The sequence below is a fragment of the Vanellus vanellus genome, assembly GCF_965231255.1.
Source record: "Vanellus vanellus genome assembly, chromosome: 13".
In the NCBI taxonomy this organism is placed as follows: domain Eukaryota; kingdom Metazoa; phylum Chordata; class Aves; order Charadriiformes; family Charadriidae; genus Vanellus; species Vanellus vanellus.
In genome coordinates this window covers 13,964,542-13,978,145 of record NC_138918.1, presented here as the reverse complement: position 1 = coordinate 13,978,145, position 13,604 = coordinate 13,964,542, and the positions used below count along the sequence as shown (strand labels likewise).

The following is a 13,604-nucleotide window of genomic DNA, read 5'->3' as shown; positions in this document are numbered from 1 at the left end:
GCCAACAATAAATTCCATTCCGTTCCAGACAATGGAAATGCAATGTTTGTTACATTCTTAGACATTGTTTCACATATGGATATTTGGAAATATTAGGCGTTTGTGCTTTATGAGTTCACATAGCTTTATCTCAGCAGACTTGCTTATCATGTCAAAAATGCCTGTAGAGCTTTAGGCAGGTGCCATTTGAAAATTAGTAATTCTTTTTTCTTCCAGAATGAACCTAGCAGCAGCTTATACAGGACTATCTAACTTCCACACATTACCTTCTATAATCAGTGCAATCCCCAGACATCAGTGGTTCCTAATCGATAAGTCAAACCTTGCTGATGAGGTGGAAGATCCCTATTATATGTAAAGTGCACTTTGTACTTTCACCTAATCTTGGCAGAGCTACTGTGACTAGACAGGAATGGGATGTTACTGGTTTTCCAAGCCAAGCTCAACTGCTGAGAGATGGGAAACTATGCTATAGATGATACTAAGGTCTTTACTCTAACAAATTAAATTACATGTCTAGGCATGTCATGTTGGTCTTCACTGTGAAAGGGATCTTTATTTCTGTCTTCAGCTCTTAAAAATATCAGTTCACAGGACCTATAAATGCTGAGACCTAAGCTCAGGTGTTAATCTTTGTAATAGACTGGGTACTTCTGTTGTCCCTTTGTGCTTTAGCTCACCGTGTTTTTGCTTTTGGCTAATGGCAGCCCTACTTAACAAAAGGATATTTCTTTTGAATTTACAACTGTTTTGTTTCACAAGGCTTTTACATCAGAAATTCCATCCCTACTTTCTATTTTATCCATGGCTTCTGAGCCATTCTGCCATACAATGAGCCATCAGTACTTGCCTGTAATTGAAGGTTATACGTGAAAATGAACAGCATATGAGGAAGGAGAAGTGTAAATATTATATCTTTTTGATTCATCAATATAAATTTCCCTCCTCCTGTAAAGTTGTGTTTGGCATAACAGTAGAGCGTAATCACCAAGACACTGGTTTACTTGATGTTACTTGTTTCAGAGACCTGGTCATCTTTGGAGGATTCCTAATGTACATATATACGTGTGTATGTATGCATGTGTGGGAGAGTTGTAATTTCCTTGTATTTTACAGTTGCTAATGTATTAGTGTAAGAGGAATTCCTCAAAAAAGCCATCATTTTGGAGTTTCTAAGTAGCTGGAAGTACATATAATGGTAACATTTCTACGCTTTTCTCTGTATTCCCTTTGAGGCCGTTGAAAAGGCCATGGCCTCTTTCAAGGCTCCAGAGTCAGCTTTTCTTCCAGTTGACCTGGACCTATAAGTAAATATCATTTGTATCATATATTTTGCCATCCACCTTTAAGATTGATTTATTAAAAACCCACCCTCTTGCATGGTTGCTGAGCTCCAGTCATTTCTCCTCCTCTTCTGCTTTCACCTTTTATTTCCATGGTACTTGCTACATTTTTTCTTCATCTTCACATCCTCCCTTCCTTCCTTCTCCCTGGAAATTTCTCCATTAAGTTTGAACTCTCCTGTTCACCATAAAGAGTCTAGTTCTATGGTTGAACAATCCTTCAGCACGAAGAGATCTTTGTAACCTTCCTCCACCTCCTTTTGAAACCACTTTTACACTTACTTTTCCCCCAGAATAATTTTAACGATTGTTTTCATATCATCATATCTTCCTTGGTCAAATGACCAGTTGGAAAAAATACATTTACATCACAATGTTATGTTACCTTGAGGAGCAGAGCAAGGCAGTAATAGCACCTCTGAAGCCAGAGTATACTCATGCTAATTGTTGGCTTAGAGGTCCCTATATCTTTTAATTAGTTGTCCTATTATTACCCTAGAGTGCTTTATTTTTAAATGAAAGATAACAGCTGCCTTATCTCTAAGGAAACTGGTCTTGATTTTATTAACTTACAGGACAGAAGAATAATTGGCACATATCATTGTCCAGAAATGTATTCAACAAAGGTATCTTTCATTGTTTTCTAATGTTTTTATCCTCAGAGATTTAAAATTCAGGTCCTGACCACTTACGGTCATTAAAGATCCCATGGCACTTTTTTATAGTGTGGACATCTCAACCCCAAGCATCTGGCCAAATATCAATTTATGTAATTGTTCTGCTTACCTAACATTCCCCACCACCACTCACCCACCCCATAGTTTCAATTGGCTACAGCATTCTCCATTTCCTCGACTAAAATATAGTGTATTGTTCTGCACTGTCAGTCACCACATTTCTCCTCAGAGGTGATTGCGCTTCCCTAGGAAGTGAAGTGGTTCTTCTTTCTAATGCTTGTAAAGCGCTTTGGGATCCTTTCGAATGGGCGGTGCTGTGTACAATAAATGTAATTCGTTATCATTCTATCTCAGGCTTCACGTAGTTACAAAGGCATGTTTTATTTAGAGTTGGGCGAACCTGCTCGGGTGGAAATAACACTCCCAGCTCGCTCTAACCTGACAAGGAACCTCTTGTCAAAGGTTGAAAAGTTAGGTGAATTTCTTTCTGGGTTGTTTTGTTGTTGTTGTTTGTGTCTTTCTTTTATTTTCACATTTATTTGTACTTCTGAATTGGAATGTTGGGAGTTCTTCAGATTGGGAATTCAAAATACCCTGCAGAACACAGTTCTTGTTATGGTCGATCCACTGTTGCAGGTGCAGGAGGGTCAAATTAGTGCTCGAGAAGCACCTGAACTTTGTGGTGCTTACCTGGTTATTCTAACACTTGAAGGTTCGCCCATCACTAATTTTTACTGTATTTTGCATTATTTCTTCTGAAATATTCTTGGAATATTGAAAAAATGCTGTGCTCCAACTCTGATATCAGTGTGATATATGCAGAAGAGGACACTTTGCCCTAGAAGATAGTTTAGAATATCGCTAAATGTTTTTTCTGCCCAGCATCACTAATCTTACTAGCTACTGCCAAGATCACCAGCTATCTGCAGCACTTTGCTGTGTTAAGAAACTTACTGAAACGAGAAGTGACAAAAGAATCAAAGCAAAAAGTTAACTGGAGCGATACCGTGTCGCTAAAACATGTCTGTATCTAACTCTAGTAGACTAAAATAACTTTTCTTGCATTTGTGTTGTATAGAAAGTATACGAGTGTGTAAAGAGCACTCAAATTTCTAATATTATTGCAGATCAAAAGGATAAAATGCTTAAAGTAGGTTCATCCTAAGAAGATTTAAGGTGTGAACAAATTTGTTGGCACTAACATCTTCCTAAAAATAGTATCTTAGAATGCACAACGTTGAGGTGAAAATACCCCAGGCTATGGGCTAAGGGGTAAAACCATTGCATTGGTGGATATTATGCCAAACTTCCCCTGATGTCATTGGAACAAAATTTTCTATTCTTAAGTCTATGTGAAACTATGGAAAATGTAGTTTCCAAATGGCTTTGCACCCCTCTTGTAAGATACTTCTCCTATTTGTTTTTAGGCATTCTTGGGATCAATGAATGCCAAGTGCCTATAATTACTTTTATTTTCAGGATACTGAAAGTCTTAGTATTTGTCTGAGATCTTATAAGAAAAATGACAGCCAATTTTGTCTTACCCCAAAAATCACATAAGAATTTTCTAAATAACTACACTCATTATAAAAAAACGTTTGAAAGCTCTCTTGAGAAGTTTCATAGATCTGTTGGAAAGCTTTTGCATATGTTTGCTTTTGTTTATATTACAATGGCAGAATACTCTTTTTGCCTTAGTTTTGCCTACTGCAGATGAGAACTGATTTGGTGGCCTTCCTGGCTAGAACACAGCGTTTCCTCACCATGCTCAATATCATGCCACGGAGTTCTTCAAGGAATTTTTCTTGAGTTCCAGCTCAACTTTCCCATTTTTCCAGTGCTTCTCAAAAAAGATTGATTTCCCAAACACACTAGAAAATTCAAAGATTTTATATGGCTTTGATGGAAAGGAAGAAAAAATAGATGATTTTGGCTGCTTCACATTGAGTCATTACATTTAAGCTGAAATTAAAATATAAAGGAACTAGAGGGGTGCAAACTCACATAGATTGGGGGGGAAAAAAAGAGAGGGGGAAATCTGGCATCTCAGCAATGCCAATTTTTATGCAGCACTTCAACAGATGTAATCACTCAAATGGCAGTGTTTCAGTAGGTCCAAAGTACTTTTGTGAGTAACCGAGTTCCCAGTTCATGATACTGTGCAGTGGATGCTACTAAAAAGCAACGGTTTTCAACCCAGTGCTCCCACCGTGCCATGTGAAATATTACATAGGTTTGGGTTTTTTTAATAATGGCAAATACGGTGCTATATGGGGCAGTGCAGTGAGGTACCTGCTGCTGACTGCTGGCTTCTAAATATTACAGAATAGCCTAATGCCATATTATTGTTTAGAAATCCACAAAAGTCAGTTTGTGCGCTTTCAGTAATAATCATAATACATATTACGTACACGATAAATGAATAATGTGGCTGAATTATTCTTAAAGGAGCTCTGGGACAGTTTCATCTCTTATTTGACCTGGAGGATATCTGCACTAGCATCACTAAGTCAGTGTACTTGATGAGCTGCTCATTAGCTATTATTGCTTTTAAAGGTGTTTTTAAAATTATATTCTGTAATCACACAATTCAAAATATATACTTAGACGGAAGGCTGAGGAGAGTTAGAACTTCCTAAATAAACTTATATTTGTTTTCTATAAATGGATTATTTCGAAGTTCTTCTACCATACTTCAGATCTACTCCACATTGCCTAGGAGTAAAATTTAGTTCCTCATCTTTGAAATCCTCTTAATTGTCTAAGGGGTTTCTTTACAACTTTGCATTAATATTTTTTTTCACAGAACTGCCTTTAGAAAAAATGCATATAGTAGCTAAAAATACCCATTGAAACTGTTCAATGCACATTTGATGTGATTACACTCTGTATATATTTTTCCTTGCTCTAAATTGCAGACCACCATTAAGGTCTCCACAGCATGTATTTATTAACTTCATTAGCACTGGGGAATGGAGTTTCCACATAGGTATAGTTAGACTATAGGGGTGCCTTTCCCCAGGGAACCACCAGTCCTGTTTGGAATATAAGGACTGAAAATTTGCATTCTCTTGTGCAGTGCTCTGGGCCTTGCTTTATAGAGGTAGAGAGACCTTGTGAATAATACCTGAAGTTTTTGTCAGAGCAGAAGCTTTCATTTGAAAGAAAAAAAAAAAACAACAAATCCAAGCAGACCCTTTTCCATTTGATTTCCCTCCAAAAAGTTCCACGTTGGCCCCAGATACCCTACCCAGTGGCAGAATCCCACTTTCAGGAGCTGAGCAGGTACTTCATTTCCAGGTACTGTTTCTGCTCACTCAACACAGGGTCTAGGGAAATACCATTTATTCCATTGTCCGATACTGGCCTTATTGCTCCTTGAGTTCACAAATAAATAACAATAAATATAACCACAGCTATGCTTAAAGTCTTCTAGACAGGCTAACATCCAGTGAATTCGTAATGTTAGATCTAGCCCTTGTCAGCATGGCTTCAGTTTGCAACTGATTGGGCTTCCTTTCTCCCCTGCTAAATTTGCTTTCTTATTTTTTACAGATGGATCCACATGAAAATATTTTGTTGAGCACACTTGAAATTAAAAATGAGATGGCTGCCTCCGAGGCTGTGATGGGGCTTGGGGACCCTAGGAGCACTATGCTGGCCTATGACACTTCAAGCATCCAGTACCGGAAAGCGGGCTTACCCAGACACAGCTTTGGTCGCAACGCCCTGGAGCGACATGTGGCACAGAAGAAAAGTAGGCTACGGAGACGTGCATCTCAACTGAAAATTACCATTCCTGACTTGACTGATGTAAATGCCATAGATCGATGGTCGCGCATATTCTTCCCTGTTGTTTTTTCCTTCTTCAATATTGTCTATTGGCTTTACTATGTGAACTAAGAAACAAAGCCACACAGGAAGCAAGAACTGGATTTCTCTTCGAATCGGTTGTACAGCCAAAAGTGGGACTTAGAAAAATTCTATTCAGGACAAAAAGTTATTTTAAAACACCTTACTTGCTGGCCCACTCTATGGTCTGGTTTTATAATGTTTTGGTTGTATCTGCTAAATCGTAAACATGTCAAGTTGCAGTATGGACATATCCCCTTATCAAAATATAAGTGCATTTTCAGTGTGAAGGCAAATTGGATTTTGACAATCATTTCTGTCTCATTGACCCTCACTCTCTTTTTTTTTTTATTATTTTTTTTCTTTTTTTTTTTTAACAGCCATTTGAGTTTAGCGATACAAATTAGAGTGGCATTTGAGAAACAAGTTCTAGTTTCAACAGCAGTACATACCATTCCCAGGGAAACTGCATATCCAAGACATGCATCTACGCTTAAGAGAGTGTACTGACTTGTTGTCATGCTTATGAAACATATACACTTTACCTTTTAAATGTGTAAACTTGAAAACTAGTAGTGCCTATCATCTTTCCAAGATGACAATGGTCAGAGGTTTCCCAACCATATTCAGGTATTTCCTGCTATTTATTGAAAGAACTAAACCTTTGACTGATAATATTAGGGTTGGGTGTTTGCACAGAAGCTGAAGCAAAAAGCACTAGTTTCGTTTGGATTTTAAAGAGGGAACATATGCTCACAATCACAATGACTGTAGTTGTGATCAACAGAGGAATGTAGCAATGGTATAAAAATGCATCAGCTCTGAATGGGTAGATATGCTGCTGTTTTGTGTTGGGGAAAGGAAAAAAGCTGTCCAAAGTGCCAAAATTGGTTGGCCAAATAGTAATTCTCTAGGTGGCTGAAGGAAACCAACAGTGCCCTGCCCTTCTAGGGTGGGGAAAGCTGGAGAGCAATTATAAAATACGGGGCCAAGGAGAGGGAAGGCTACATATACGTAAAATGAATGTGCAAATGAATGTTGTCGGTTATAGTACATACCTTAGTCTGAAATACTTATGGGGAGTTCTGTGATTTCTTCCAAGTTTGCAATCTTTCCAGTGTTACGCTTGCTACTGTTGTTATGCTTAACACCTTACATCCAGTTTGATTAAAGGTATCGTACCTCTTTCAACAGTAAGGTTCCAAGTATATATACTTCAGTACAAAAAATACTGACAAGGTGTTGTCTCAGTCCAGATTAGGCAATACCGGCAATACCATTTCACTTTTTTTTTTTTTTTTTCCTTAATGCACTGTTTTAAATGGAAAAATTTGGTAGCCATCACTTTAAGAGTTTAATTACACTCTTGAGTATTTCCTGCTTTAGAATGATTTCCATTGAAAAACTAGCAAATTTCAGTTTTGCTTTAGGAAACTTTTTGAAATAAAACTTGGGTTGTTTTTTTTTTTTTCATTCTGTAGATCTTTACTCTTATAGGCAAAATAGAATAGACAAACGATAGAATTTTATAGGCGAAGCAGAGCTTGCCATTTAGGCCGTTGTGGAACCTTTTTAGTAATTGAAAAAAATTTTGCAAGAACTGTATAAAAAGTATAAATTCCTGATTTTACTAAATGGGATCCCCAATGTTGTTTGACACAAAATATTTCATGAAGCAAAAGCCACATCTGTTGTATTTATGCTACCTCTCATCTGTTTACAAATTTCTGAAAGAAACTAGAATTCAATTATCTTCCAACTAGCAAAGGATTTTTTTTCAGGCAGATACGTTTTCCTCATTTAAGGATTCCTTTGGCAATACTTTAAGATAGTTCTTAAGAATATTTTTCATAAAATATTTTCTTTGAATTTGTTGTTCTTGCTTTAAAAGAGTCATTTTCTTACAAGTTTGTGTTGTTTTTTTTCCAATTTGACAGTGAATGACAATGACAGGAGGAAAACAGTTCTGGGAACTAACAGGCCAATTTTCTGACTTTGTCTTGAGCGTATCATATGCTTATTTCTGCTTCAAATGGGAGAGAATAGTTTTGAGCCTGAAATGGGCTTTGCCAGGCATACACAACACCTTTGCTTTCAAGGGAGTTGTGTGTACGTTCACGTACTGCCTCCAGGTTCAGACTCTGCACTGTGTAGAGACAGGCTTTCATCATGCGATTAACTTGCCAAGTCAAAATGTTGCTTTTTGTTCACGTACTTAATTTCTGACTGCATTTCATGCATAATGCAATAAGCTTTGTAGATGCATTCGGAATTTCAACTGATAGGTATGAATCATGTTGGATTTTTTTCCTAATTCTGAGAGAAGGAGCCACATCAAAATTCAGTATTTCTCTTCAAAGTCTATTCTTTAAAAATGGTATTAATTATCATAAATAAAAGCAGTCTTATAGTATTCTTCTGCACAAGCTTTTCTTTCATTTCACAAATTGCTGCCAACTCCTATTTTATTTCACAGAGGCGTAGTGCGAGTACAGGGAGCTCACGGCCTGTTTGTGGTTGGTGCACATCAAATATAAAACCTTACGGAGAATATGTTGGCTCTCTGCATTGGTTTACCGCATCAGCTATTATGAAAACCACAGAGAGTGAATCCTAGAACTGCATATTAATTTATCTGAAGTTCCAGTACAAGCCATAATACTCTCTTGATGTCGCTATTCAGAGAGTAAAAGAAAATGGTTTCTGCTCAGGTGTCGCTAGGAAAGATATATTATCTGGGGGGAAGGAGCACTTTCGCTTTTATTATGTCCTTCTAGCTATTAATGTGATGTATAAAATTAGTGAAAGAGAAGGATTCTATCATTTTGTACTAAGGCTTAACACTGTGATACAAAAAGATGGGGGTGAGAAAGACTGACAAGGCACTGTCAAGGAAAAAGTCTAACTTGAGCCCAAGGTGAGCGCTTACCCTTCTTCTGAGATACTTGAGTGAAAGTGAGAAGTTATGCCAACATACGTGAGACATGAGGTTTGCCATGAGTGCTACCCTCCAGGTAACCTAGAATAAATTTGGGTTTTCTTTAGAATTGACCGAAAAATGAATATTCTAGATCCTTTTAATCGTGTTAATTGTTATTAGTTTCAATTAGCAAAACATCAAAGTTAACAATTTAGATAAACCTTGTAATATAATTATAGTTGCACATTTTATTGTTCTATTAGACATGATAGCCAGCAATTAAGGTGTTTTTCATCTTTGTGAAATTCATGGGCAAATTATGACTATAATATGGCACAGTTTTAATGAAATCTTTGAGATCAATCTGTAAATATATACTGTACATGACTGCTCGTAAGTATGATACACATTTTCAGAACTGAAAATTCATGCAACATATTTCTGTGTTTGCATAAGGAATGTTATGTTTCTATCCTATCGCGGTTTAATGACTGGGAAGAAAGACTCAAGCAATGACATTGTGACCATTTCTTTTCTCATTCCCAGGGGAGGAAAACAGAGTCTTAGATAACAGCATGTCGCAGAGTTCTTCAGAGAGTTTTTACATGCTAATACAAAGGACATCAAATCTGTAAGGTACAAAAGCACAATGCATAGAGAAAATGAGTGGTGATCTTACACCTGGGGAACAAATCCTATTTATTTCAGACAAATATGCATTAGAATCAAAGCTCAATTAATTTTCACTATAATTATTAGGCTGTGTTCCAATTCTATACTATAACACAGTGCTAAACATAAGTGAACGGATGTTAAACATTATCCGACTATATGTGCATATGGACATATACCTGAATGTCTGTATGGACATATGTGTGTATGTATACACGTACTGAGTATATATATGCACACACATTCATACGTTGGCGTGTTAAAGGAATAAGCTAATAATAGTTTTGTTTCTACCATCTACCAGTGTTTGAATATATTTTTCAGAAAAAAAAAAAATTAATGTATTTAAAAAAACCAACTAACTATACAGGGTAACCGGGCATTTCTGTATCAGCAGATCGATGCTTATAATTCATATGAGCATTGCACCGTTTGACATGATGATAGTACTGTACCTCCTAGCATCTGAAATTAGACTAGTCCTCACATTGCTTGCCTATTTCTTCTCTCTCGAGATTTTTATAACAGCTTTGTCCACTAGTAAGTTTTCAAAACCAACAAATTCCTTGGGGAACCAAGAAAAAAAGGCAAAAATATTGGCTATTTCTAGAAAATAATCTAGGGTGGGATGGCCAGGGTACAATACTATATCAGTAGTGGTCATATCATTTTGCTATGTGTACATAGAACATACAATGTGAGCAACCATAACTAAAGCTGAACGTCTGTAAATATTATCAGATTTCTTAAACATTTTTAACTTCTAATTTGTACTTTATGGTAAGGCAAAAAGGTAATTCTACTTATGGTTTAGGTTAATGTGTCCTAAAATCATGTAAATAATTAAATAAGCTGTAAATGAGCAGTTGATAGATACAGTAATTGTTTAGTGACTTTTTTTTACTAAGTACAATAATTGCAGTGCTCTAGCAGAGTAATTTAAACACCCTTTTGCATAAACAGATTTGGACTCCAGATACAAAAAAGTACAGAAAGTACTGTAGTGTAAAACAGCCATCGTGGCAACGTTACTGCTAGCACAACTGATTCTTTTGTATAGTTAAAATGTTCAGGCAGCAGAAGATAGTAGCTTGGCACTCAGTACTCAGATTAGCCTAAAATAATAGGCCCTGGTTTTCACTTACAATAAGGCACCTTTATGTTGCTCCAGCGAGTGGAGATGTGAAGGAATCCAGGGTAAGTGAGAATTCAGCTGTTGGTGATTTCATTACGGAAAGCCTGCATATTGCGTCTGTCGGTTTCCGAAATCTGTATCTCTTATGGTACCTAATAGTAGACTTATATTTTTCTTTACAAAAAAAAAAAAAAGATGTTTGACTCGTTAGATAGCATAGTCCCCCTAAAGCCAAAGAATCTTCACTCCAGAAATTGTTTAAAAGGGAAATCTAATAAGTCACTGCTTAACACCAAAGGTAAATCTTAATAAAATGCACTAGGAACTTTGTCTAAATTTTTAAGAAACAAATGGAATGTTGATCAAAATACTGCCCTATTCTACTTTGTAACAATAGTAATAATTTAAATATCCATTAATATAAAATTGAAATAGATCATCTCTACAAGAATATGCAACACTAACATTTCATAAGTATAAAATTATTTTCTTTGTAAGTGCTTTGACAAAAAATGAAACTTAAATGATGAAAAATCTCACCTCTACTTTCATACTAAGGGTTGTATTTTTTTAATGTTTTTTCAGACATGAAGTCATCTATTCCAATTTGATAACATTTTGTATGTTTTCACTGTTACTGTCATTTGACAGATATTCACCAGGCTGTATTGTTCATGGTCTGTCCTGTTACTTTCTGTTGAAGACAAAAAGAACATGTGAAACATGATTAATTCTAACAAGCTGGGTATGATTTGACTTCTATCACGTTTTTATTTGCATGGGTGTTTAAATGGTTCTGTTAGTACTGTCTTTGCACAGTTCTGATTTATCTTTTTTTACTTAGTACTATTTACTTCATAATGTAGTAATCATCAGCCTTACTAATGACCTTGTAGCCTTTCTTATATGCACATAATGCACATTTTCCAATGGCTAGAAAATGCAAAATACTAGTGGATATCATTGCATCAGATCTTCATGTCTTTCTCAAAAGGACTGCTAACCTCTGGGATATATGAGGTAGTAAAATGATGATTGTAAATGAGTAGCACATAAGAGATATTTTCTTGAATTTAAAATTATTGCAGCCAGTTTCAGCATGTAAATATATAATAATGTTGGCTAGTGTGTAATTCTTGAACTAAAAAAATATAAATAAAGAAAACCTAAAAGATGTATACGTAGTTGCGTTCTGTTGGGCAGGCTCTTTTCTCCAAGCTGCAGAAGATTGCAGTTCTCACCTGAAGCGAATATCTATGAATTTGGGTCAGAAAGGGACACCGGGAAGTCAGGCAACCAAAGTGTAGGCTTAATACACGAAGGGGCAGCCATAACGCCATATCAATTTGCCTGTGCAGCAGTCAGGGGGAGTTGCATGTCTGGGGAATGTAAGCAATGTACAGCGAGGTGCTTAGTGCTAGTCAGTAAGAAAATGCTGAGAGGAGGGGAACAGCCGAAAAACCTCAGAAGTTCAGTAACTCCTTCTCAGAGTCAACTCTTGTCAATCTGTTACTGATGGTAAGTTGCTGGTGTCCTCCTTATAGCAATATGGTGGCAGCTGTTCACGGTGGGATGGTTTGTCCTCTTACAGAAAAAGGTGTAAACGGTCCTAAGTCTGTCTACGTGGACTTAAGATATGGAAGACCCAGGTTCCATCCTTTTCTCTTCCTACTTAACGTCTAACAGGATGACCAAATTATTGACCCTTTCAGGGTGGCAGATTTAACAGGCTTTTCTGTTGGAGAGGTTCTGTCGCATAAAAAACAATGCAAGATTAACAGACCAGGAGGAGAGTGCAGTCAAGCATGGGCATGAGAGGCATCTGTACTGCTGTACTCCATCTGCCGACTGTTCTGTACAAAACTTTACTGGCAGTAGCAGAGACCACAAGCTGGCTCTTTTCTTGTGTTCCCAAGATGTAAAATGTCCACTAATACAGTTCTGTTCTTGCTGCTTCTTTCTGCCCTAGTAGATCTCGAGCATTAAATAGACTTCACGCTTAGACTTGTTTATTTGCTCTGCTGAGGGAACTGTTCATGTCTATTAGTTTTTCTTGTTCTATGCCAGCTCAGCTCTAATAAAAGGGAATTCATAGTTGTGTTTCCAAACCTCAGGTATCAGTACACGGGGGAGATGGCAGGGTATTTATTGGTAGCCTTAGCTGTACATACCCACAGGTTCTGCCACAACTTGATTCTTTGGTTGATCCAACCAGGAGGAGCAGATGGAGCACCAGAAAAGAGAACAAATGGCTGTCAGGCAAAAGGCTGCCAAAGGCTAAAACTGCCAAATCCTCATTTTTGTCTGGAAATGCAGACAGCAGTTGGTAATTCCTTTTGAAGCTGTCCACCTGGCTACTCTCTGTTCCCAGCCCCACAACAGCACTGCTTTAATGACTGATCTGTTCTGTTTCGCTTTTCTGTGGATAAAGAGCACCAGTTCTGCAGAGACTGAGCAGAGATTGAAGATGGGAAGACCCAAGAGTCCTGCATCTGGTACTGAGGTGAGCAGCTGCTGGTTGCAGGATGCTGGCTCTATATCAGGAGACACAGAACAGGAGAAGTAAAATATTCCAGACTGTTAAGGAAAACTCAAGTATGACTTCATCTCTTCACGGTTTAAAATTTATCACATCGTCCACTGAAGCTTCTGTAAAGTAGATCCAAGTTCTGAAAAAAGACTAGAATGTCAGCACAGTTGTTTTGTTACGAGTATGTGATGTACTGTTGGCCCTTATTTTCAGACATTATTACAAGCTAGAAAGCAAAGTATTTAAGCTGTAAGACTGGTTCATGATTTTAGGCTCTAAAAATATTATACGCATTGGTGAGCATCATTTCCAAATCAAAATAGAGCAAAATGTCTATTTACCTTTTCACCTGTTTGTATCTATAAATGCGCTTAACATTATCACACCCTAATAGGTGTTATATCAAATCTACTGGCACAAAAATAGACCAGTGCTGCAGAATATTTGAATAATTTATTCCCTTTATTCTATTCTG

The 13,604-nt window shown here is 37.0% G+C and overlaps 1 protein-coding gene across 2 annotated transcripts in view; it reads left to right on the top strand.

Moving 5' to 3' along the window:
* Positions 1-5,923, top strand: part of GABRB2 (gamma-aminobutyric acid type A receptor subunit beta2) — a gene marked incomplete at both ends in the record, with an annotated part of 168,325 nt that extends 162,402 nt beyond the window's left edge. The window contains 2 exons of one of the 2 annotated variants that reach the window (XM_082489958.1): positions 1,919-1,969; positions 5,576-5,923. In XM_082489958.1, coding sequence (XP_082346084.1) covers positions 1,919-1,969; positions 5,576-5,923 — 399 coding nt within the window. The remainder of the gene's footprint in view (positions 1-1,918; positions 1,970-5,575) is intronic. The other variant, XM_082489959.1, reaches the window with a different exon arrangement.
* Positions 5,924-13,604: the final 7,681 nt, after the last annotated feature.